The 25,720-nt window shown below is 50.7% G+C and overlaps 1 protein-coding gene and 1 long non-coding RNA gene across 4 annotated transcripts in view; one reads left to right on the forward strand and one right to left on the reverse strand.

The window, feature by feature from the left end:
* Nucleotides 1-14,510: 14,510 nt before the first annotated feature.
* The window catches only part of PLAUR (plasminogen activator, urokinase receptor), a 12,776-nt gene continuing 1,566 nt past the window's right edge, over nt 14,511-25,720 (forward strand). Inside the window, exons 1-6 of one of the 3 annotated variants that reach the window (XM_059381305.1) lie at nt 14,511-14,760; nt 16,319-16,429; nt 17,543-17,686; nt 22,728-22,886; nt 23,497-23,631; nt 24,962-25,108. In XM_059381305.1, coding sequence (XP_059237288.1) covers nt 14,703-14,760; nt 16,319-16,429; nt 17,543-17,686; nt 22,728-22,886; nt 23,497-23,631; nt 24,962-25,108 — 754 coding nt within the window. In that variant the 5' untranslated portion in view covers nt 14,511-14,702. The other 2 variants (XM_059381308.1, XM_059381307.1) reach the window with 2 other exon arrangements.
* LOC132004791 (uncharacterized) lies at nt 14,717-16,312 on the reverse strand. The gene is made up of 3 exons (XR_009400645.1): nt 15,868-16,312; nt 14,933-15,075; nt 14,717-14,802 (listed from the first exon to the last, which is right to left on the reverse strand). It is a non-coding gene; the product is annotated as an uncharacterized LOC132004791 (long non-coding RNA).

Below are 25,720 nucleotides of genomic sequence, written 5' to 3' on the forward strand. Positions count from 1 at the left end.
TGTTCCCTCTCTTGCTCTCTCTGTCAAATAAATAAAAATTTTAAAAAATAATAATGACTAAATGTCAATCTTCTTCTTTTAATCACCATATTCCAGCATTTTTCAGCATATCACGGAGTGATAAAATACTTCTCCCCCACAGCAGACTACTCCCACCACCTATGTCTCCCCACCCCCAACCTCACCCCTTCCCTGTATGCCACTGTTTGTAGCAGGAAGACCCTGCAGGGGATCCACTCTCCCAGAAGCAGAACCCCAGACTTCTCCCTTTCACTTTGTTGGTTTAATAGTCTCTCCTCTGGTCAGTGTGGTCCTAGTTCAAGCCTTTCACTCAAACAGCCTCTGTTCCAACCATTTGCAAACACATAATGGTGATTTTAAAACACACCGGCAAACTCTTTGGTACACGAAGAGGTGAGGGTCTACACTTCCTCCCCTTGAAACCAGATGGACTTCTGTGGCAGTGTCAACCACTGTAAAATGACATTATGGGACTTCTGAGGCATGATGTGGGGAAGCCTAGTCTACCCAGTGCGGAGAAAGCACACTGGAAAGGCCCAGAGTCTACAGGTGTGAGATGCTCAGCGAGCCCCTAGTCGCTCTGGGCCCTGCGTTCCAGCTCCGGCCACCCTCTGCCCGGGATCCCATAAGACCCTCAGAACTATCCAGCTGAGCTCTTCCACAATTCCCACCCCACAGAAACTGGAAGAGCAAATAAAACAGTGACCATTATTTTAAGTCGCTACATTTCTGAGTGATTTGTGAAACAGCAGTAGGTAACCAGAATGCATGTGTAAATGGACCTCAACACTTATTCCTCTAATTCATGCAGGTGGGAGGGGGGCCTGCCTCCCCAGGTATCTCCTGAAGGGAAGGAACCCTTACCTCCATTCCATGTCCCATTGAGGGTGACACAGATGGTCTGATCACCGGTGCAGTTCATGACCAAACGAGACTCGCATGAGGCTGACTCATCCCCGAAACAGTAGTGACATTTCACTCCGTTGAGCGGGGCCTCAGGCGCCACATCTGGTGGGGGGGAGTGTGGTCAGGGTGGGATGAAGGCTAAGAAACATCCCCCCCCAACCCCACAGCCCTCTGTTCTCACCACCACCCCCACCACAGTCCAGAGCATTTTCCTCCAAAGTCAGACCAGTCTGGTCTCAGTCACTTCCTTCCACCCCCGAAGACATAGTCTCAGCAAACAGAGGTGAAGGTGTGGCTGCCCCACACTGGTCATTTGTCCTAAATGAACCTTCGGGCTGGATCCTGTAGGTTCTTTTATTCATTCCACAAACATTTATTGAGCACCGACTGTGTGCCAGGCCCTGTTCTGGAGACACAGCACTGACCACAATGACAAAAGCCCTCCCTTAGGGGTGCCTGGGTGGCTCAGTCATTAGGCATCTGCCGTCAGCTAAGGTCATGATCCCAGGGTCCTGGGATCAAGCCCCGCATTGGGCTCCCTGCTCAATGGGAAGCCTGCTTCTCCATCTCCCACTGCCCCTGCTTGTGTTCCTGCTCTCGCTCTCTGTCAAATAAATAAATAAAATCTTTAAAAAAAAAAAAAAAAAAGCCCTCCCTTGAACACACTGAATTCCAAAAGCCATGAAAAAGCGATCATGTTATTTTAGGTTTTAAGACATTGTGGTGTTCCGCCAAAGAGCAGGGCTGTGGCCTGTAGGCTCTCCACCACCTGATCAATTCCAGAACTTTCTTAGATATCTGAAATGTTTAAGAGAAAACTGCTTACGCATATTTCTCCGGAGTCAAAACTAAGCCACCAATCATTTTCATGTGGGTTTATATGGTAATATTGGCAAACAGAAAAGTTGACTAAAGAGGGGCACCTGCGTGGCTCAGTCAATGAAGCGTCTGACTCTCAACTTCAGGTCAGGTCATAATCTCGGGGTCATGGGATCGAGCCCTGCGTGGGGCTCTGCACTCAAGAGGGAGTCTGCTGGAGACTCTCTATCTCCCTCTCCCTCTGCCCCTGTGTTCTCGTTCTCTCAAATAAACAAATCTTTAAAAAGAGAAAAGAAAAGAAAGACAGACATGTGGTGGGTTCCCTTCGGAATGTGCTGCGAGCATAAAATACACCTGAGATTTCAGAGGCTTAGTTTGAAACAATAAAATATCTCGTTCTTAATTTTATATTGATTACATACAGGTCAAAAGAATGTTTTAGCCATATTACCGTAAATAAAATACATTATTAAAGTTAATTTCACCTGTTTCTTCGTACTTTGTAACGTGGCTACCAGAAAACCTTTCCCCATGCCTATGGCACATGTTGCATTTCTCCTGGGTAGCGGCTGCTCTAGACTCTCCATCAGGGTATTCCGAGACAGTCCCTTTGATCTTTCTTTATACGTAGAAATTTCGTCTAACGAAGTTACAATCATAACCGGCATTTTCTACACCCCGCAGCATGCCAACCTCTCAGCTTGGAACTGGTGGTTTTATTTAATGAGCAGCACAGTTTTTAGGAGGAGGGAAATCCCGGTTGGCTGAAAGGATGGCCAGGAGCCCCGAGTGTGGAGCTGTCTCGGGTCTCCCCCTGTTGCTACACCTGCCAAATACAAATTCTTTCTTTGGACAAATAACCAAGCAGCAAAAAGTGATCTTTATCGCCACTCAGGGCTGGGTCTGGAGTGAGGCCAGCAAAGAGCCGCTCCCTCTCAAGGTCATGCAAGTGCAGAGTCAGCGCCTGAAAGTGAATGCCTCCTTAAATTTTGCACCCTGGGGCCTCGCTGGCCTAGCCTAGACTGGGCCTGCTGCCAGTCCTACATTGCTTGCTCCATTTGGCTAGCCCTCGGGGGAGCTCCTCTCCCAAGGAGAAACAAAACTTTGGGGTTCCTCTCTAGCCTCCCAGTAGCTCAGTGAGTACAACTATAATTTCTCCAGTGCCTGCTACCAGCTAGCCTTGTGCTGGGAGGCACCCCCTGAAAAGCTCAAGTCATACCCATTTTCCAGCTGAGAATAATGAGGTTCTCCTTGCCCTGGTCAGCCAGGCAGAGCTGGAAACTGAGGCCAAGTTCCCACAACACTCTACCTGGGGGTGTGCCTCCCAAGGCCTGCCAACAAACCTTGTCGTGTGGCCCCTTTGCAGGTGATCTCACAACACGCTGTGCTGACCCAGAGACTCCAGTGGGGGCCATAGGTCAGGGAGTAGACACCTTCTCGGCATTCCCCAGGGATGACACATGACCCATTCTTGATGACAGTCCCATTTTCTGGGGGTCGACATTGAGGCGGAGAGATTAGAGATTCTTGCCTCTCCCGACCCCGGACCACAGACCCATCTGTGGCAGTCCCCAGAGGTCGATCAGGGACCTCAGCTGGCATGGAAGCCCCCGCAGCTGGAGCCCCACAGCTCCAGCCCCACCCCAGTGGCCCCAAACTGAGCTATGAGGCAATTCCTGCAACCTCTAGTCCCAGGGTGGTTCTTCCATGCCTCCCCTGCCCCAACCCCTGCCCACCCACTTTGTTGGTCCTCCACCCAGTCCCCATCTGACACCCCCACCCAGCTGCATCTGGCTGAACAAGCAGGCTTCCTTGGCAGCAGGACAGGTTCTCTCGGTACAGTTTCCCAGCAGAGAGCAAGCTGGACATGCCTTGGACGTCCCTGTGGGGAGAGAGGTATGATCAGAGCCTGTGGTTTAAGGAGAGAGAGAGAGAGAGAGAGACACACACACATACACACACACAATTTTCAAGACTAGGACTAAGGGCTGGGGTGGGAGGGCAACTTCCCAGAAGTGTGTGACCTTTGTTCCAGATGGGCAAAGTTCAGAGCCAGGGATCAGCATCTCTAAGCTGGAGTGGGGGAGGGGATGGGGGGGGTGATCCCAGCCTATCTACCACTTCTCACCAGGGGATCTCCCTCACAAGCCTGGAGTTGAACGTATAAAAATGGAATGTGCCTATTGGGCTAAGCTGGGAGGAACTGCGTCCGACCGGGCAGCCTTCTTGTTGACCTGCAGAGAGGCATGTAAGGGCTCTTCCGAGAAACCTCGAGGCTCGAAGACGCGTGATTTGAAAACAGCGAACCTCATCTCATACACCTGCCGCTTATGGATGAAAATACGACCAGGAAACTGAAAGCAGGTGGGCTCAGAGTCTCCCTCAAGGTCACGCAGTGAGATCCTGGCTAAGTGCCAGGCCACTTTGATCCCCAGCCTGTGCCAATGGAGGCAGAACTAGTACCAAAGTGGGAGGCAGCTAGGCAAAGTAAGGAACGGTAACTGCTCTCCGCTCGTAGTAAGAGTCCCTTTGGACAGGGCTATGTATGGCCTGATACTATTCTAAGCTCTTAAAAAAGCTCTTCAAACACACTAATTCCATGGATGCCCTCATAGCTTTTTTTTCCCCTCCCCAACAGGGCTTTGAGGCAGGGGGATCATCACCCTTATTTCACAGATGGGAAAATAGAAGCACAGAGATGTTCCTTGACTTGCTTAAAGTCACACAGTGAAGAAGCAGCGGAGCCAAGATTTGAACCCTGGTAGCCTGACTCCCAAACCATGGTCTCAAGCCCAGTTCAACTGCCTCTGCTAGACAAAAAGCCAAGGGGGGAGGGGGCTGAACCTCAGACTCTGAAGCTAGATTCACACATGTGAACCTGGACTGTCTCTCATGGCTCTCACTTGCTCTCAGGGACCACACACATCGTGCCTACCTGCTGGGGTGGCCAGCGTCCCCCAGAGCGCCAGAGCAGTGAGGAGTGGAAGCATGATCCCGGCCGGAGGGAGGAAGCAGGACACAGGTGACCTGGCCTTTTATTCAAGGGCTCTGGCTAGGGTAGCAGCCCTGGGAGACAGAGAGAGCAAACAGCCTAGGGAGATAGTGGCCCCACCTGCCCTCCTGGCCCCTGGGACACTTGGGCCGGGGGCAGGGGCTTAGGGAGCATGGGGATGGGGAAACTGAGTCCTGAGAGGCACACGGGAGAAGACTGAACTGCTCCTGAGGTCAAAGAAAGACAGATGGGTGTGCTGTTATTGTTATTCCTATTATTAACAAGTCATTCAGAGAGTCATTCCTGGTCATTCCAGAGAGATGTTAACCCACTGAATTCTTACCACAGTCCTACAAGCCGTTACCCTTCTTCCCAGAAGCAAGACAGTATTCCCAAATATTAGCTGTCCATCAGAACAGGCTGTGGCAGTAACACCTTTGGCCGACTGCTGGAGCGGTGGCCTGGTGGTCTCTACTGACCTGGCGTTTAATTTTGAGTTGCTGGAACATGGGGGTGTCCACAGGAGGGCCCAGATAGGCCAAGGCGTGGGGGGGGGGGGCATTCAGGGTCTCAGGATAACAGATTTTTACCAACCAGATCTGGAGGTATTTCAGTATTTCAGTATTTTAACAGCTGGTACAGTTGAAATGAGCCACCACCCCCCAGTTGTATAGGGAAGGAAACCAAGTATCAGAGTCAGGAAGGCCCAACTCCAAAGCCACAAAGTGAGGACAGTGGCATAACCAGGATGTGAACCCAGGCCTCTCAAACTTGACTGCCTGGCTTCACCTCGAAGGAAGAGGGAAGACAGCCCCCTACCTTTACTTGGAAAATGGCCTGCCCCAGCCAGAGGAGGCCGGCATTCCTCTCCTGTCCCTGCCTCAGACTGGGCAGCCTTGATTTGCTCATCTGTTCAGTGGGAATGAGGTTGATCTCAAGCACCCCATGAGGGGCCCCAGGACTTGATCTCCATCAGAGTCACCCCTTCACTGCTTTGACTCCCCACTTGCCTCTCCTTGGAGGTGTAACTCTAAGGATACCCCTTCCCTTGTTTTGGTCCTCAGTGCGAGGACCACTAAACTGGCATACCTCGGGGTCTACCGCCAATGCTGGATCTGCGGCGGCTTCGTGTGTTGGGAGGATTCATGATCGTGACACTCAGGCTCTAAGGAAACCACACGCCCACCCAGAAGAAGATGAGCACGTTAGTGCTAGATGGCCTAGGTTCAAGTTCCAGTTCTGCCCACTTCAAGCTCAGTGGCCTTGGGCAAATCATGTCACCTACCAGAGCCCCAGTGTCCTCCTTTGTCCAACACCTAAAGTAGGAGGACCTATGTCAAAGGATTAAATGGGTCAATGTATGCAGAATGCTGAGGACGATAGCTGCTCTCACCATCCCTCAGCAGGGCACCGGGCAAAGCTGGCACTGACCTCTCCCCTTGGCTCGGAGGAGTGACCCTAAACGAGAGAAAGGACCTGTCCAAGGTCAGTCCAGGCCTGTCCGGTTGCCCAGACACCAGGGGAGGAGCCCTCAATCAGCAGGTACAACCAAGGAGCTTTCGCCTAAAGGAGGGGGGGATCCTGCGGGTGGCCTTTGCCGTGGGGTGCTCTGGTAGGGAGAAGTTTAGGGAGGAGGCCCACCACCTTCCCGGGTGGACCCAAAGCCCTTTGGTCCAGGAGAAGTGGGAGGAAGAGAAAACAGGTAAGTCCACCGGTCTGGAGTCGGGAGTCTGGAGTCAGGGAGCGGCTCTTGGTTCTCCGTGACCAGAAGCCTGTGTCCTCAAGGTCAGCTGATAACACCGCTGGGCAAACAGGCTGGAGGCCCGCACAGACGCGAGGTGAAGCCTGGGAAGGGGTAGAAACGTAAGCAAAGCACGCGTCCTTGCCCTTCGCCGGAAACCTGAAGGTCAGGGACCGTAGAGCGGTTACGTCACGCACGTACAGGCGCACGGGAGGGGTTATGTCACGCACATACGGCGCACGGGAGGGCTTACGTCACGCACATACAGGTGCACAGGGTGGGGGTTATGTCACGCACGTACAGGCGCATGGGCCTACACACGCCCTCGAGGCCACACATCCCCTCCCGCGCACAGTGAAGCGCTGTTCGGCCCCTAAAACCCTCCACTCGGAAATAATGTGACCCGAGTTACAGTTTCCTCTCCCCTCCTGCCCCGGTAGATAAACGTACCCTTCCGCGGTTCTGTATTTTCCCATCGCCGGGTGTTACAGACGGTGTCGCAATGAAGAACTTCTCGCCGGTGTCACTTGAGCCGTGTTCCAAGTTCCCGCAAGGGGTAAGTGGTTTTACGATGTCAGAGGTTTTTCTACGTGTGTCATGTTTGATAGCAACTGCAGAATCACCCTTCCTGGGACGGTCCCGGCTCACACTCCCACCGGCAGCGTAAGGGAGTGTCTGCTTCCCCACCAATTCACCAGCTCTGGGTGTCATCCAGCTGTCCTAGTTTTGTCAGCTTCTAGGTGAAAGGCACGTGGCAAGACGCCAGTGGCTGTGAACTCTGCCTAGCTCCCGCCATCAAGAGATGGGAGTCTGAGGGATGCCTGGGTAGAGTCTGAGGGATGCCTGGGTGGCTCGATCGGTTGAGCATCGGCCTTCAGCTTAGGTCATCGTCCTGGAGTCCTGGGATCGAGTCTCGTGTGGGGCTCCCTGCTCAGTGGGGAGTCTGTTTCTCCCTCTCACCCTCCCTCTCTCGTGCTCTCTCTCTTACTCTTTCTCTCTAAGGTAGATAAATAAAATCTTTAAAAAGAGGAGAGAGGAGTCTGTTCCCACCTCCTTGACTCTGAGCCAGACTTGGAGCTCAGACTCTGAGCCAGACTTGGAGCTCGCTTTGACCAGAGAAGACCGAAGGAGCGATGTTGCGTGAGTTGGGAGTCTTGGTGCAAGAGGACTTGCGGCTTCTGCGGTCCCTGCCTTGCCGCTGCGACCCCTCTGTCACAGTGGGAATGAGCTTGCCTCCTTCAGCCTGGAGGACCACGCAGAAGGAGGCCCAGGGCCTCCCAGCCAGCCCGGCCAGGACCTACAAGGGAGGCCATCTGAGACCAACTGGGTCTGCCAAAGCCCAGAACCTTGAGGCTTGGAGCTGATGCAAACAATACAAACAGCATTGTCCTTCGACTTTTAGAGGAGCCATTCGTGTTTCCCCTTCTGTCCTGTACTAATGTTTCTGTTGATTCACTGGACATAGTTTCCCATGACTACAAAGTGCCACAGACCCAGGTGGCTTAGAACAGGAATGCGCTGTCTCATATCTGGAGGCTGAAAACCCAAAACCAAGGTGTAGGTAGGACTTCTGTCTCTCAAACCCGTGGGGGGAGTCCTGGCTGCCCCTTGCCAGCTTCCAGTGGTTTTACTGGCCATCTTTGGCTTACAGTTCCCTAACTCCAGTATCTGCTCTCACTATCTCATGGCCGCCTTCCCCTGTCTCTATTTTCACATGTTTTTTTTTTCTTTTTTATAACTATTTTTTTAAAGATTTTATTTATTTATTTGAGAACAAGAGAGAGGGAAAGAGAGCACACACAGGGGGCGGGGTTGAGGGGAGGGACAGAGGGAGAAGGAGAAGCAGGCTCAGCCCTGAGCAGGGAGCCCCACGCGGGGCTCAATTCCAGGACCTCCAGATCATGACCTGAGCCAAAGACAGATGCTTAACTGACCTCAGATACTTAACCGACTGAGCCACCCAGGAGCCCCCAACATGGTCATCTTCCTATGAAGACGCTAGAGACATTGGGTCAGGGGCCCATCCTACCTCACTGTGACATCCTCCCAAACACTGACATCAGCAGCAGCCCTATTTCCAAGTAAGGTCACATTCTGAGTACTAGAAATTAGGATTTCAACATAGCTCTTTTTTTTTTTTTTTTTTTCGGTTAGGGGGCGGAGTTTGGGAAGGTGGAGGAGGACACCTTCAACCCTTAACCAGAGCTCTTTAGATGTTAGCAACACTAGCTCTTGAATTGCGGTGATTATTTCTGACACTGCAACTAAGTGGTGGAACTTGAGCTGCAAGGGGTCAGAGATGGGAACACCTTTCTTCTTTGCACAGATTTTTTTTTCTCCTCTGGATCCCTCCTCTCCGCAGGTCAGCTCCACCCACTGAAGCCAGAGGGACCCGTGGAGGACAGGATGGAAAGAGGCTGGGGTCTTCCAGCCCCTGGTTCTTGTCTCCCTAGAGTGGCAACACTCAGGGTGATAGTTATGCCAGACTGTTTGGGTTCGAAGCCTGACTCTGCACCTACAGGCCATTACAGGCAAGGGACTTAGCCTCCTGTATTGGTTCCTGTGGTCAGTGTAACAAATTAGCATTCACTTAGTAGCTTAGTAGGATTGTATTCTCCTATGGCATTGGACATCTGAAATCGCAAGTGAATTCTCAGGAACCAAAATCAAGGTGTGGACAGGATAGTGCTTCCTCTAGAGAGCAAGGTTGCCTTGCCTTTTCCAGCAGCCAGAGCGGGACTCCCAGAATCCCTCTGTTCTTGGCCCCCTCCCCCACCTTCAAAACCAGCAGCAAAGCGTCTTGTCTCTCTGACCCCGCTTTCCTACCCCGTCCATAGTCAAATGTCCCCAGCCTCCCTCTGTAAGGACATTGAGGATTGCATGGAGGGTCTATGCAGATCATCAGGATACTGTCCCAGTCTTGAAATCCTTGACTTAAAGGCACATCCACAAAGACCCTTTTTCCACATACAGTACCACCTACAGTTTCCAGGGCTTGGGACCTGGAGCTCTTTGGGGGCCAGTATTCAGCTGACCATGCTTCCCAAAGCCTCAGTTCTCTCAGCTATAAAATAGGGTACTGGGAGGGTGACCAGTGTATCTAGAGAAGGCACTCAGAATATCATGGGGCATGTCACAAGCACTCAATAAAGGGGAGCCTCATTTAAAATTTCCTCTTTGCAGGTATCTGGGTGGCTCAGTGGGTTAGAGCCTCTGCCTTTGGCTCATGTCATGATCTCAGGGTCCTGGGGTCAAGCTCCGCATCATCGGGCTCTCTGCTCAGCAGGGAGCCTGCTTCCCCCTCCCTCTCTGCCTACTTGTGATCTCTCTCTATGTCAAATAAATAAATAAAATCTTTAAAAAAAATAAATAGGGGCACCTGGGTGGCTCAGTTGGTTAAGTGACTGCCTTCGGTTCAGGTCATGATCCTGGAGTCCCGGGATCAAGTCCCACATCAGGCTTGCTGCTCAGCAGAAGTCTGCTTCTCCCACTGACTTCCTCTTCTCTCATGCTCTCTCTCTTTCATTGTCTCTCTCTGCCTCTCAAATAAATAAATATTAAAAAAAAATAAAATAAATAAAATAAATAAATAAAGTTTCCTTGTTGAAAAAAAATTTGTTAATAAAAATAAAATAAAAATAAAAATAAAGTTTCTTCCTTGGGCCTCAGTTTCTCTACCTGGAAAATGGGGAAGCAGGGGGTGTGGAGTTCAGGGGTTTCCAGCTCTTTTGCTCCCTGGGAGGGGATCCTCTTTTGTCCCCCTCTTTCTTTTTTGTTTTTTTGTTTTTGTTTTTTTTTTTTCAGAGGGAGGCCCTGAGAGAAGATGTCCCTGCATCCGGGAGGCGGCCAAGGCCAAGATGGGAACATCACATCAGTGTCCCCTGGAGCCAGGGAGGAAATGGCCACAGCTGTCCTTCCACCAATAGCCAGGCCAGAGGTGGTCCCCTCCTCAGGGAGGTGGCAGGAGGCCGTCCTGGATGGAGGTGCACAATTTCTCCACGTCTCCACTTGCTCTCTCTGAGGTCCATCGGGGGTCATTCTCTCCAGCTCCTTCTGCTTCTGTCTCTGTCCCCTCCATTTCTCACTGTCTCTGTCCCTTTCTCAGGTGGAGAGATCTCTCTCCCTCTCTGACTGCCCTGGCGTCAGTCTGTCAGTTGGCTCCATCCCTCTTCCTCTCTCACTGCCTCTTCCTTTCTGTCTCTCTGACTCTCTCGCCCTCTCTGACTCTGCATGAGATTCTCCCCTCCTCAGCCCAGGGAAGCCCCGAAACCTGTGGGCCTCCCTCAGGACCCAGCAGGCAGGTAGGAGCTGGGCGAGGCCCAGGTGAGTCACCAGGAGGAAAGAGCGGACATTCCTGCCGCTTTTCTGGGATTGTGCACGGGCCCAGCCTCCTGCCCGCCCCCTCCCGTGCCACGTCACTGGACCTCACAGGTGTGTGTCACCTGAGGGAGAGACAGAAGGAACGAGTCACAGAGACAGACAGACAAGCCTAGAGAGACATTAAAAACAGGGATGGAGAGACAGAAAAGAGAAGCAGAGAAAGAGACGGGAAGAGACAGGAAAAAAGATAGAGACAGAGACAGGGAGAGACAGAGTGACAGAGTCAGAGAAAGTGAGACACGGGTTGAAAGAGACAAACAGAGAAACAAAGAAAAAGACAGACACAGGAGAGGAACAGCAGACAGATTTCAAGAGACTAGAGCAGTCTGAGGTGGGGATGGGTGGGCTCCAAAATATTCCCCTCATTCTTTAAATAAATTTTAAAATAATAATAATAAAAGACGATGACCTCAGAGCAGTAAGGTCATCCTGCCAGGAGGCTGGATCGCAACACCCCAACTGTGTATTTCCCCACCTCAGTCAGTCTTCATGCCACCTGCAAGAGGGGCCCCACTTTCCACATGAGAGAACCCTAGGCTCTCAAGGGAAGATATCTGTTGGCCCAGGGTGACCAAGGAGTAGTCTAGTCCTGGAGCCAGGGGCATGACCTCCCTGACCTCAAACCCTTAGAATGTCTCCACCTCTCTCCCCACCCACCATGGAGAGAAAGCTCTGGAGAGCCCGTCCAACAATGATCAGTGGCAGTTAGAGCCTTCTGCTGAGCACATGCCACACGTCAGGCATGGTGGCACGTGCCCTGGGGGCATTTTTTTTTTTAAGATTTTATTTATTTATTTGTCAAAGAGAGAGCAAGAGCGAGCACAAGCAGACAGAGTAGAAGGCAGAGTCAGAGGAAGAAGCAGGCTCCCTGCAGAGCAAGGAGCCTGATGTGGGACTCGATCCCAGGATGCTGGGATCATGACCTGAGCCGAAGGCAGCTGCTTAACCAACTGAGCCACCAAGGTGTCCCCATTTTTTTATGTCCCTAGCACACCAGCCCTGGGAGAGAGGCACTTGTGAAGGAGCTGGAGGCCCAGAGAGGTTAAATATCCTGCCCAAACCCACAGAGTAGGGTGTAGCTAGAATCTGAACCCTTCTAGTCTGGTGCCAGCCCCATATCTTAATCACTAGGCTCTACCGCCTCTTAGAAGGGAGGATTTTGGGGGGACTTTTAATACTTTACCATAAAATTATTACCTTAAGGCTTCAGTGAATTAGTAAAAGTAATAATACTATACTCATTGTTATACTGGTAGAGATAGCTACTACTTTCTCATTGCCTACTATCCTCTCCCTCCCCTATTCTGTTCCAGCCACACTAGTCACTCTGCTGTTCCTAGAGCTTGTCAGGACACCCCACTCTGCCCCCACTGGCAGTTGTCTATCCCTGGAACTCTTCCTGGATCATCTACCCAACTTCTGCCCTCACCACGCTCAGCCTCTGCTCAAATGCCACCTGCTCAGGGAAGCCGGGCAGCATCATCCCACCTGAAGCCAACCATGCCTCACTTGTATCCTGTACTTCCTGCCTCCTGGTTTGCTGTTCTCTGTTTTACTTGTTGCTGCCTGACAGCCACAGACTAAGTAACACATATTGACTCTTCATTGTCAAGGCCAGGCACTTTGCTTTGTTTCCTGCTATGTCCCCAGCTCCTCCTGGACCAGTACCTGGTACAGAGTAGGTTCTTGGTAAATGCTGAAGGAATTTGTTGAGCCCTCCTTGTGGGCCAACAACTGTTTCAGGCAACTTCACCAGCGTTAAATTGCTCTGGTGGGTCAGAAGCATGCAGAGATGGAGAGTCTAGACAATTTTATCTTTTACATTTTTTTACTTTTTATTTTTCAAGAGAATGGGAGAGAAAGAGAGCACACATGAGGAGGAGATGGGTGGGTAAAGGGAGAAGGAGAGAGAGAATCATAAGCAGGCTCTATGCTCAGCGTGGAACCCGATGGGGGGCTCCATCTCACCACCCTGAGGTCATGACCTGAGTGGAAGTCAAGACAGACACCTAACTGACTGAGCCACCCAGTCGCCCCTACATTTTACTTTACTTTTAAAAAAACTTAATGGGAGTACCCGGGTGGCTCAGTGGGTTAAAGCCTCTGCCTTCGGCTCTTGTCTTGATCCCAGGGTTCTGGGATCGAGCCCCACATTGGGGAGTGGGGAGACTGCTTCCCACCCCCCAGCCTGCCTCTCTGCCTACTTGTGATCTCTGCCTGTCAAATAAATAAAATCTTAAAAAAAAAAAAAAAAAAAACAATGAGGACCTTTACAAATACACAGAAAAAGGAGACAGAATGGCATGGAAGTTACCCTGAGATACTGCCTTACAGTTTTTCCTAAAGCATTTTAAAGTAAATGCAGACATCCTTGACATTCACCTCTAGCTACTTCAGTGAGTGTCTGTAAAAACCAAGAACAGCTTTCCACATAACCACAGGACCATTTTCATAACAGCAATATCTACTTTTTGGCTGAAGTGTTTGAAGGTAAATTAGAGACGTTATATTCTTTCATCCCCAAATATTCCAGGGTGCATCTCTAGTGATAAAAACATTTCCCCATGTGACCACAACACCATTATCCCTCCTAACAAAACTAACAAAAATCCTAACAATTAGGGCACCTGGGTTGCTCAGCGAGTTAAGCCTCTGCCTTTGGCTCAGGTCATGATCTCAAGGTCCTGGGATCCAGGCCCACATCGGGCTCTCTGCTCATTGGGGAGCCTGCTTCCCCCTCTCTCTGCCTGCCTTTCTGCCTACTTGTGATCTCTCTCTGTCAAATAAATAAATAAAATCTTAAAAAAAAAAAAAAAAAAAACTTCCAAAAAAAAAAAAAAAAAAACTCCTAACAATAATTAACGATCAGCCACAAATGTCCCATCAGGACAAGTTGTTGTTGTTTTTTTTTAATTTTATTTAAATGCAATTGATTAACATACAGTGTATTATTACTTCAGAGGTAGAGTTCAGTGTTTGGTCAGTTGCATACAACATGCAGTGCTCATCACATCATGTGCCCTCCTTAATGAAGCCCGTCACCCAGTTACCCCGTCTTTCCTCCAGCAACGCTCAGTTTTTTAGCTCGAGTTCAGGGTCTCTTATGGTTTGTCTCCCTCTTTGAGTCTATCAGGACAAATATTAACTAGAGAGCAGAGGTCCTTCCCCCAAGGTCCCACAGCAGGGGGAGGGAGAATTAGAATTTGGTGTATGTGTGTGTGTGTATTTTTTTTGACACAACAAAATATATTTTATTTCAATTATACTAGTACAGGAAGGCGGGGGGAATGCTCAGCACCAGCTGCTAAAGGCCACAGGGGCTGGTCCGGACTGCTCTTAGCTCACCAGCCCCTGTGGCATCTGTACAATCTTCGATCTTCGTCCCTGCGACCCTGGGCAGCTCTAGGAAGATGTGTCTGTTGCAGTCACCGCTTGGTGCTGTCTGTATCCGAGGCCAGCCGCTGCTGCAAGGACTTCGCTTGGCGCTGCAGGGTGCCCGTCAGCAGGCCCTGCCTCTGGCTGGGACTCTGGCTCTGGGAAGTGAGCTGTGGAAGGCCACTGAGTTTGCACCCAGGCAGCCTGGAGACAGCTTTGACAGCGGCCACATGAGTCAGAGCGGAGCCGACCCCCCCCCCCCCCCCCACACTCCTGGCCGCGCCCCGGCAAAGGAAGTTTTTGAGGAGGAGGGGTCAAGGGCGGGTAGGTGGAAGCACCCACGCATCTGGGGCTGACTCGCTCTTTCGCAAACTCTCTGGGAGGAGCCCCGGAGGCACAAAACTGTCTCCTTCCCCGGGCCAGACTGAGAGGTGCAGGGAGCCACACGGACGGGATCTGCTGCCAGACATGGGCCGCCCGAGGCTGCTGCCGCTGCTGCTGCTCTTGGTTCAGACCTGCGTTCCGGGTAGGGACTCGACACCCAAACACCTGCGCGGGGAACTGGGTCCTGAACACAGAGAAGAGGGGAGGGGCGGGGGCCTCGGAGCTGGAGGAGTGGAAGGAGGGGGGCTCAGTCCCCAGCCCTCTCCCTCACGTAGCGATCCTTCAGCCGTCTGCAGCCCCACACAGCAGAGTACCTGGCAAGCAGTAGGTGCTCAGGAAATAAGAGTGGAGCGAAGGCACTGAACAGCAGCCACCGTGGAGTGCGCTCTTCATTTCGGGCGCTCCTCCAAGCCCCTTCCCTGCAATTTCAAACTGGACAGGCAGAAGCATTTCAACCCTGTTTCACGGAGAAGGAAACAGGTTCAGAGCGGTAACCTCCATCCAGTCCTGGATTAAGTGGGATTCTGGCCTCGCGGGCGCGTCCCATCGCTCTCTCCACTCGCGCGGGGCTCCCCGCCACCCCCCGCACCGACCCAGCCCCTTGAAAGACAGGGAGCAGCGAGCCTAGTTTTACAAGATCTAAATAGAGAGGCGGACCATCGCAGAAACAGGGGCTGGGGATCCAGGCCTTGTCTCCGGAGGACGCTTCTCTTTCACTACCCCCCAGCTACCTGCTCAACTCCTTTCCTAGGAAACGTGCGGGAGAGGGTTGAAAAGCCAGAGGAAACGGAGAAGGAACTGAGTCAGGGCGGGGCGGGGAACAGGGGCTTGCGGGGCGGCTCAACCATGAATAACCCGGAACGGTCTCCGGATCTTTCACGGCCGAGAATGAGTAATGACTCCAGGAGACTGCGAATTTGGGGTGGGGAATGGACCCCAGCAGGGGAGGTCGGGGAGGCTGGTAAAGGTGTTGGGGCGGGGGGAGCGGGCAAATTTAGGACCGCAGGAGGGGCTAGTGGGCGGGGCTAGAACCTCGGGAAGAGCTGGTGGGCGGGGAGAGAACCTTGGGGGAGGCTCCTGCAGTTGGGGTCAGAACTTCCCGAGGCCTCATGGGTGAAGTTAAAACTTTGGCCCGGACTCTTGGGAGGGGAGAGAATGTTGGGGAGAGGCTATGGAAAGGGGTAGAGTCTGGGGGCATTAATAGGGGGTATAGTCAGTGGGGATCACCAGGAAGTGGGGTAAAGATCACCTGTAGATCAGGTGAGGGCAGAACGCCCGTAGGAGAGCTTGTGAAGCCGGACGGACCTAGGGCCGGTGGAATGGGGGAAGGGACGGAAATGGGAGCTGGGTTAGAATATCCAGATGGACAGAGAGGGTGGGGATTGGACTCAGGATGGGCCCGGCACTGATACACAATTCAAAGGAAAATAAGCCAGGGCGGGACTTTAGGGAAGGATTGTGGGAGGAGATAGAATTTTAGCGTAGGGGGTATAGGTAAAATGTGAGGTTAGAGATAGACCGGAAGTTCTGCTGACCCAAAGCCCGTGCTGGAACCGAAGGGCGGACAGAATGTGAAGCACGAACCTGAATGCACAAGGCGTGGAGACTTGGTCCTGATACTGTGGCATGGAGGGGGGGATCCCCCACTGGAAGCTATAACAATCTCTCCTCTCCTCCCTCTCCCCGCCCCCACCCCCCAGCCTCCTGGAGCCTGCAGTGCCTGCTGTGTGGGAGGACCGGGAAGTGCCAGGTGGAAGAGTGTGCCCGTGGCCAGGACCTCTGCAGGACCACGACCTTGCGCATATGGGAAGGTGAGCTCCCCACCTATACCACCACAGGGAACTCAAGCGACCAAGAAACCTTATTTCACCAGCAATCAGGGAAATGCAAAAGAAAAAGACAAATGGACCCTATTTCATACCCATCAGATAAACAAACTTTTTTGAAAATCCGACAAGGTGGGATGGATGAGGATTTGGAGCTACAGCCCCTGTTAATGGGGATAAATTCGTGCATCTACCGCACAGAGCAATTTAGCAAAATCTAGTACAGATAACGATCAGCATACCCTCCAGGCGGCAGTTCAACTTCTAGGAAAAAAAAAAAAAAAAAAAAAAAAAAAAAAACAGAAGAACCTTAGACACAGGTATAAGAATGTTTTTGGCCGTTATGTTTGTGATACAGGTTAGTCATCAGTGGAGGAGAAACATTATGGTATAATCACACAGTGGAATGCCTCACGGCAGTTTAAAAGAAGGAACTTAAGCTGTAGGTATTCAAGTGGACACATCTCAAAAATCCAGGTTGAAAGGGGGAGAAAAGCATGTTTCAGGGTATGATACCTTTTACTATAAATAGTCTATAATAATATACAATAAATAATGTAGAAATAAATAATAGTATACATTGTTATGTGTCCCCAGTGTGAGAATTACCTGTGCCAGTGGTTGCTTCTGGACAGGGCATAAGGGGAATGGGATTTGGGGGAGTGAGCAGGAGGCTTTAACTCTGTCTTTTAAATTTTAAATTCTTTAAAAAAATATATCTGAAACAAATGGAGCAAAATTTTCTAATAGTTTATAAAATTTGGTGATGAATGCACAGTATTTATTGCATCATTCTCTTGTGCTTTTTGGCAAGCCTGTAATATTTGCCTTTGAAAATTCCTGTTAGAGGGATCTCCCTGCTAAAATCACTTAGCTGGGAGGGAGAGATAGATGGATCCAGACAGCCTCGGCAATAATGCAGTCACTAAGAGAGAACAGGCTCGCCGTGGTGGGAGAGTAAGGAGGGGAGACAGCTGGACCCCAAGAGAGGAGGCCTGGCAGGGATCAGCCTTAGAAGTGGGTGACCTTAGGACCGGGAGCGTCAGGTTTTTTGGGCCCAGGGGAACTTTTGGGGTGACAAAGATGCATTCCTCCCAGGAGGTGAAGAGCTGGAGGTGGTGGAGAGAGGCTGTGCCCACCCCGAGAAGAGCAACAGGACCATGAGCTATCGGACAGGCACGCAGATCATCACTCTTACAGAGGCCCTTTGTGCTACCGACTTGTGCAACCAACCCAGCCCTGGTGAGTCGGGCGGCCCTCATCCTCCCTGATCGTCACCCGTCATTCTCCTGGTCCCATCCCACCACATCCCACCAGCCCCTTCTCTCAAATGCCGATTTAAGAAAAAGACTTGAAAAGGCTCAGGTTCTCCAATTCCCGCAGGAGAGGGTGGGAAGTCAGGGCTCCGTGTTGCATGGTCGTGCGTGCAGTTTCCTCTTTCAGAGCCTGGTGAGGAAGGAAGTTGGTTAAGGCCAGGCCAATCCCAGTGAGGTCAGTGAGCAGACCCCCTACGTCAGCCCTCTTTCTCATTCATCCATGCTGACCCCAGACTTTGCATCTGTCTGTTGGCGGAGACTGACTCAGATGTTGATTTTTAAGGAAGTGCCAAGAGAAGGGACACTGGCTTCAGCTTTCTGTTAGATGTGCTTTAGGAAAGCACTGATAGTCGAGTGTAAGTAATTCTTCTAATCATAGATAATATTCAGAAAAAATTTTTTTAAAGATTTTTCTTTATTTATTCAACAGACAGGGATCACAAGTAGGCAGAGAGGCAGTCAGAGAGAGGGGGAAGCAGGCTCCCCGCTGAGCAGAGAGCCTGATGTGGGGCTTGATCCCAGGACCCTGAGATCATGACCTGAACCGAAGGCAGAGGCCCAACCCACTGAGCCACCCAGGTGCCCCAATATTCAGAAGATTTAACATCAGTCAAGGCCTTGACCAATCAGAACCCTCCTGGAGCCCCCTCTTTAGCTGATGGATCTTGGAGACATAGGGCTCTAAAGAGAGTTGGGAGTGGTCAGGGGTCCACCACCAAGCTTGGGGCAGCCACTGTCCATTCAGTAATTTAATAAGTGGTAAAGTGATATCAGCCCCCATTTCTCAGGCCATTTTTACCCCACCTGTGGTTACTGGGATAGTTGGTTAAATCACATTCTGTATTTGCATGATCCTGGGATACAGAAGTGACCAAGACAGCTTTGGGGCCTTACCATGGGCTTACAGTCAGTGGGGTGAGTGGGGGTGATGGGCCCATCACCAAACAGTGACCCCTCCAATTATAGTCAGAGCCAGGATGGGGAAGCAGAAGCAGAAGGGTCAGGACCATGAGACCTCTGGTCTTAGAGGGCTCAGAGCTGTGGTCAGGAAGTACAGTCCAGAATTTTCAGGACTGAGATAAGGGAAACAGCAGCCAGAGTGATCAGGGCTGGCATGAATGAAGAGTAGGGGCTGTGGGACCCTCGGAGAGACACTGGACTCAGGTCAAGGAAGTTTTCCTCCAGGAAGCAACAGATAAGCTGGATCTTGAGAAAAGAGCAGGAGTCAGACTGTGGGGGGAAAAAAAAAACAGTGGAAAGAGTTTTCTAGGAAAAGCAGGGGACACCAAGGCCCAAACATGGCTGAAAGTGATATGGCTGGAGGAAAGAAAAAACAGAGGAGCTGGTGAAATCGGCAGGGTCACATTACACAGGGCTTTCCAGGTTATGGTGAGGAATATAGACCCTATGGGCAACAGGGGGAGGTCATAAAAGGATTGAGTTTTTCTTTGTTTGCTTTATCCTGGAGTGCACTTTCTAATTCACGCTGTGAAGGGGAAATAAAACCCAAATAAGAGATATCTTTGCTAGATGGAGAAGCCAGAGGTTAGATAGAGTCTAGGGCTGCCAGAGCATCTGGAAAATGAGAGGTAGAGTCCAGAAACGTATAGCACCACAGAAAAGGGAGTCCCCAGATCTGCAGATTTCCTTTAAGTTATTGGCAAGCTGTACGTGCATGGGGTGGGACTCCAAGAAACTCAGCAGAAAATAGTATCTGGGAATCCCCAGAACTGAACAATTCCAGCAGGCATATGATGCTGGGGAAAACAAAGTTGCCAGGTTGGAGAGAGAGGACTTGGTAACCACACCACACTTAACTCTGAGACCATACCCTAGGCGTAAGGGCAAAACTGAAAGAGACCCCCCCCAAAGATGCCTACATCTCATCTTCAGCAAGAAGAAAACCTAACCTTCTTGGGAAGAAAATAACATTATTTAGAGCCTTTCCAAATTCTCATTGTGGTATCTGGCATCTAATCAAAACTTACAAGGTACCCCAAAGAAAATTGAAAGGACCAATTAACAGGACCCCTAGAGACAAATCCAACAGTAGAAACTTAGAATGATTCAGATAGTGGAGTTATTAGACAGAGAAATTTAAAATAGCCATGATCCATATAGTCCAAAAAAATAGAGGAAAGGATAAACTTTGGCAGAAATGTGGAGTCCGTTTTTGTTTTTGTTTTTGTTTTTTAAGAGTCAAACAGGAAACACAGAATAGTGACTGGAATTAAGAACTTGATAGATGTGCTTCATAGAGACCAGAAGCAGTGGGGCAAAAGGATTAGACAACGAGAAGACAGGCAGTAGAAGTCTCCAGAATGGTGCCTAGATGTGGAGGATCAAGGAACCTGCCAGGTTTCTGCCGTGGGGGACTGAATGGGACCACATGACAAATATAGAATTGAGGAGAGGACTAGTTTAGAGAAGATGGAGAACTTCCTTCGGGGCAGGTAGAGATGCAGGTGTTTGAGGGATGGTCAGGGGGCCTCTCCAGAGGCAGCTGGGTGTACAGGTGTGGAGCTCAGAGAGAAGTCCTGCCTGCAGTGAGTTTCCAGCCGACGCGTGGAAATGAAGCCAAGTCAACGGATAACATCCCATGGGAGAGAATGTGCTCCATGTGAAATGAAAAGAGCCTGCGACAGAACCCCGAAGATCACCCACATTTAGAAGAGCAGCATAAGAAGTAGAATTCATGAGGGGACCCAAGGATGGTATAACGGCAGTGACAGCACTCCATGTTTCCTTTTCGTGGAAGTTCGTGTGAGAAGACATGAGTTGTTGGGACATTTTAATTATTTTTCTTTAGGGTTGGGGAAGATTTGGCCTTGGACGTAAATGATTCGCCTAATTCCAGCAGCTGGCCTGAGTTGAGGGAGTGGCTGAGACAAGCCCTCTCCCTCATGTAGTACTTGGCCCCAACTCAACTTGGGTATTTGGGGTCAGGAAGGGGAGGGCATGCCAGGCTTCAGAATGGTCTGAGTGAGCCAAGGCCTGGCCAGGGAACTCTAGTGTTTCCAGGGGCAAATAATTCACCCCCTTGGCCTGGACTAGGAGGTGCGAGAGACAGTATGATCACAGATTAATCAAGATAGGCTTGGATCCTTGACACATCGGGTAGTGCATTAATTACCTATCACCTCATCACAGATTGTCCCAAATCTTAAAAACAAAAATGAGCAGGTATTATTTCACAAAGTTTCTGAAAGTCAGATTCTGAAAAGTCTGGAAGTGGCTTAAGGTGGTGGTTCTGGATCTTTCATGAGGTTACAGTCAAGACGCCAGCGGAGCTGTCGTCATTCCAAGGCTCCCAGGGGAGCTTTACTCACATGGATGGACCCCTCCTGTGGCTTGGACAAAGGCCTCGTTCCTTGCCACATAGACCTCACCATGGGGTGTTTGAATGTTCTAGCCACATGACAGCTGGACGCCCTCCAGACCAAGTAATCCAAGAGAGAGCCAGGAAGAAGTTGTGATGCCTTTTATGACCTAGTGCAGGAGTCATACACCATCATTTCCACAATATCCCATTAGTTACACAGGTCAGCCCTATTTTTTGTGCATGCGTGCCAGGAAGCGGGGGTCACCGGGGGCCGTCTCAGAGGTTGGCTACCACAGAGAACAATAGCAGGGTTTTAAACAATCTTCATTCATTTATTTAACAAATATTTACTGAATGTCTTCTCTGGCTCTGGCCCTGTGCTGGTGGTGTTGGACACAGTAATGATTGAGACAGCTCTGGCTCTACCTCCTGGGGCTCAGAGTCCAGGCAGACAGGGATGACCCAGAGTGGGTGTGGCTGGGGTTGGGGAGCCCCAAGGGGCACACTGATCCAGTCTGGGAGGTCAGGGAGGACTTCTTAGAGGAGGTGAGATTTGAGATGATGCCCGAAGAATTATTAGGAGCAGATGAGGAAAGTAGGGAGCCAAGGGAGCAAGGGAGTGCATTCTAGAAAGGCTGGATGCCCGTCAGCATGCACATTCAGGGGCTGTGGGAAGTCAGAGGGAGTGGAGTCTGAGGGGCTAGTGGAGGAAGGTGAGGCAGGAGAGGTGGCCCAGACCCAGGTTGGTGGGCATTGAATGCCACATGGAGTAGCTTGGATTTTATTCTGAAGGCACTGGGGAGCCATGGAGAGATTTTGAACAGAGCACAGGCAGGGCCAGATTTAAATATTAGAAACATCCTTCTAAGAGCCTAGATATCCGTCAACAGATGAATGGATAAAGAAGATGTGGTATGTGTACACACACACACAATGGAATCAATGGAATATTATGCAGCCCTCAAAAAACCAAAAATCTTGCATTTGCAACGACATGGATGGAACTAGAGGGTATTATGTTAAGCAAAATAAGTCAATCAGAGAAAGACAATTATCATATGATCTCACTGATATGAGGAAAACAAGACAGAGAATCATAGGGGAAGGGAAGGAAAAATGAAACAAGACGAAACCAGAGAGGGAGACAAACCATAAGCATAAGAGACTCTTAATCTCAGGAAACAAACTGAGGGTTGCTGGAGGGGAGGAAGTGGGAGGGATGGGATGGCTGGGGGATGAACACTGGGAGGGTATGTGCTATGGTGAGCACTGTGAATTGTGTAAGACTGATGATTCACAGACCTGTACCCCTGAAACAAATAATACATTGCATGTTAATTTTTTAAAAAAGAAGAAAAAGAAACCTCTTTCTAGGGCCATCTGGGGATGCACTGGGTAGGGCTGGGGGGCAAGGGTGGAAACCAGGAGGCCAGAGAGGAACCTGGCATTGAAGGAGTTCTGACCTGGTCATGGGGCTGGAAAGGAGGGGATGGATGCTAGAAAGATTCAGGAGGTGGAATGGGCAGGGCTTTGATGATCGGCTGAAAGTGAGATAAGGAGGAATTGATGCTACGGTGAGTCTTCAAGGGAGCTAGAATTTCAGAACTCTCCCCATGGAGTCATCCTCCTGCCCCTCCCCAAACAGGTCGGACTTCCACCTTTCCCCGAACCCGAAACCGTTACCTCGAATGTGTTTCCTGCGCCTCCTCAGATCTGAGCTGTGAGAGGGGCTGGGATCAGAGCCTACAGTGCCGCAGCCCTACAGAACAGTGTGTGGAAGTGGTGACCCACCGGAGCCTGGAAGGTGAGCTCCAACCTCACAGCACCTCCTCCCCCATGACTTTGCTTCTCCCCAAGGCTGCCCTTAACAATGACCCCAGAATAACAAGGACTTAAAGGTGGAAAGTTAGGGCCCTCACACACAAAAAATCTAGTGATAGGAAGTCCTAGGCCACTTAGACAATTCTACAGTCACCAGGAACCCAGATGCTTTCTCATATCTTGTATATTGCTTCCATTCTGAAGATTGCCTCATAGTCCAACATGGCTGCCAGAGCTCCAAATCTCATGTCCAAGTTCCAGGAAGGAGAAAGAGGAAAAGGAACAAAAGACAGAATCCCCTCCTTTTGTGAGGGTTCTCCTTTCTTGAAGTCCCATAAAACCTTTCTATTTATATCACATTGGCCAGAACTTAGCCACATGATTATACCTATGGAAGCTGGAAAATGTGTTTGGTTTTGGTTTTTTTTTTTTGGTCTTTTTTTTTTTTTGGCCTAGATATATGGCTGCCCCAAATGAAATGAAGGTACTATAATGAGCAGTGAGGCAGGAAATGAACAGATGACTGCAGTGGTGGTGGGCAAAGCCAGTCTCAGCCCCTGAACAACCTGACCTCTCTCCTTTGGCCCCCACAGGCAGTCCAAGGGATGAGCACCACACCCGTGGCTGTGGCAACCTTCCGGGCTGCCCGGGCCCCACCGGCTTTCACAACCACCACACCTTCCACTTCCTGCAGTGCTGCAACACCACCAAATGCAACGGGGGCTCAGGTGAGGGGCAGGGGACCCATGCAGTGTATGACCTGGGGTCAGGGCAGGGAGGTGTACCCGGGCTGTGGCCGCTCCTCTCTAGGTGTCTGTCTCCTGTGAAAACCCCTCCTCAAAGAAGGCTTCTGTGGAAATTCGATGTGCCCATCCAACTTTTACCAAAGACCCACGCTTTATACTTCCTTGAATCCTTTCATGCTCATGGTCCATGCCACCGGTCCCCCTTTCCACACCTGCCTCCTACAGTCAGTGCTCAACACAGCAAGAGTGACTTCTTACAAATGTAAACCAGAGCACGTCACTGTCCTTTTTCAAGCACTCCAGCAACTCTTCCTGGCTCTCAGAATAAAATCCAAAGACCATCCCAGGCCCTATGTAATCTGGCATCCGTCTGTCTTGTGGTCTACGCTGAGTTTCTGCAACTGCCAAACTCCATCCTGCCTCATGGCCTTTGCACAACCAGTACCCTTCACCAGGAACACATCTTCCCCAAGAGTTTACCTGGCTGGCTGCTTCTCATTCGTTAGGTTTCAGCTTTCAAGTACCGTCCGCAGGGAAACATCCCTTGTCCCTCCCCGCCACTATAATCTCGCTCCTTCGTGTTATTCTGTCTCTATAAACCAGTACTGTCCAATGGAACTTTCCACGGTGATAGAAATGTTCTCTATCCATACTGTCCAATATGGTAGCCACTGACTCATATGGCTATTGTGCACTTGAAATGTGAACTGAATTTTGAGTTTTCTTGAATACAAATTCATTTCAGCATAAATGTAAACCGCCACAGTGCCTAGTGGCTACCACATTGGACAGTTGGACAGTGTAGCTCTAAGTGGTAAGTGCTGTAGAGCAGGGACCGTTTCCTCTTCCACAGCTACTTGCCACATAGGATCAGATAGGGGCTCAGGAGGGGCGGTGAGGTGGTACAATAAAGAATCCCCCAGAAGGGGCGCCTGGGTGGCTCAGTCAGTCAATCATCTGCCTTTGGCTCAGGTCATGACCTTAGGGTCCTGGGATTGAGTCCCACATCTGGCTCCTTTCTCAGCGGGAGTCTGCTTCTCCCTCTCCTTCTACGCCCTGGTCTGTGCTCTCTCTCCCACTCTTATTTGAGATAGATCTCAAATAAATTAAAGCTTAAAGAGGAAAAAAAGCACCCCCCCAACCACCAAAAGAGTGCTGTTCCAAGCCTGACCACAAGGTGGCTCCATGACATCTCAGGCTGCGAGGTGACAGTTCTAGGGGAGGTAGGACAGGGAAGGACACGCCTTCACCCCACCTGCCCGCACCCCCATACTAATTTCCTTGATTTTTGTGTCACTTGTCTTTTCCCAAGTCGTGGAGCTTCAAAACCTGCCTCTGAATGGCCTCCAGTGTTACAGCTGTGAGGGAAACAGCACCCATGGATGTTCGGCGGACGAGTCTTCCCTGACCGCCTGCCAAGGCCCCATGAATCAATGTCTGGAAGCCACGGGCACTAATGGTGAGCCCTTCTAGGAGGACGGGAGAGAATGCTTATTGCCGGGGAGGGTTGTGGGCCACGGGTGGACTTCACGGAGGTGGGTCCACCTGTGGAGAAGGTAAGACTTACTTCAAGAGGGTGCCAAGTGTCCTCAGGAATTGGGACTTCGTTAAGAAATGGGCGTTCCAGCCACAGAAATGTGGACTTTCCTGGGGGGGCGGGGCGACTTCCACGAGGGGGTGCGGCTTCCCAAAAGGGGGGTGGGACTTCCTGTGGCCATGGCGGGCTTCCATCCTGGGCCATACGGGGCTCGTCTCGTCTGTTCCAATGGTTCTCAAACTTTTTCATCCAGGAATTCCTTCATGCTCTTAAAAATTATTACTTATGTCAGTTATAGCTATAGATATTTACTGCGTTAGAAGTTAAAAATGAGGGCGCCTGGGTGGCTCAGTGGGTTAAGCCGCTGCCTTCGGCTCAGGTCATGATCTCAGGGTCCTGGGATCGAGTCCCGCATCGGGCTCTCTGCTCAGCAGGGAGCCTGCTTCCTCCTCTCTCTCTCCTGCCTCTCTGCCTACTTGTGATCTCTCTCTGTCAAATAAATAAATAAAATCTTAAAAAAAAAAAGGGGGGGGG

This window comes from Mustela nigripes, chromosome 17 (assembly GCF_022355385.1).
Source record: "Mustela nigripes isolate SB6536 chromosome 17, MUSNIG.SB6536, whole genome shotgun sequence".
In the NCBI taxonomy this organism is placed as follows: domain Eukaryota; kingdom Metazoa; phylum Chordata; class Mammalia; order Carnivora; family Mustelidae; genus Mustela; species Mustela nigripes.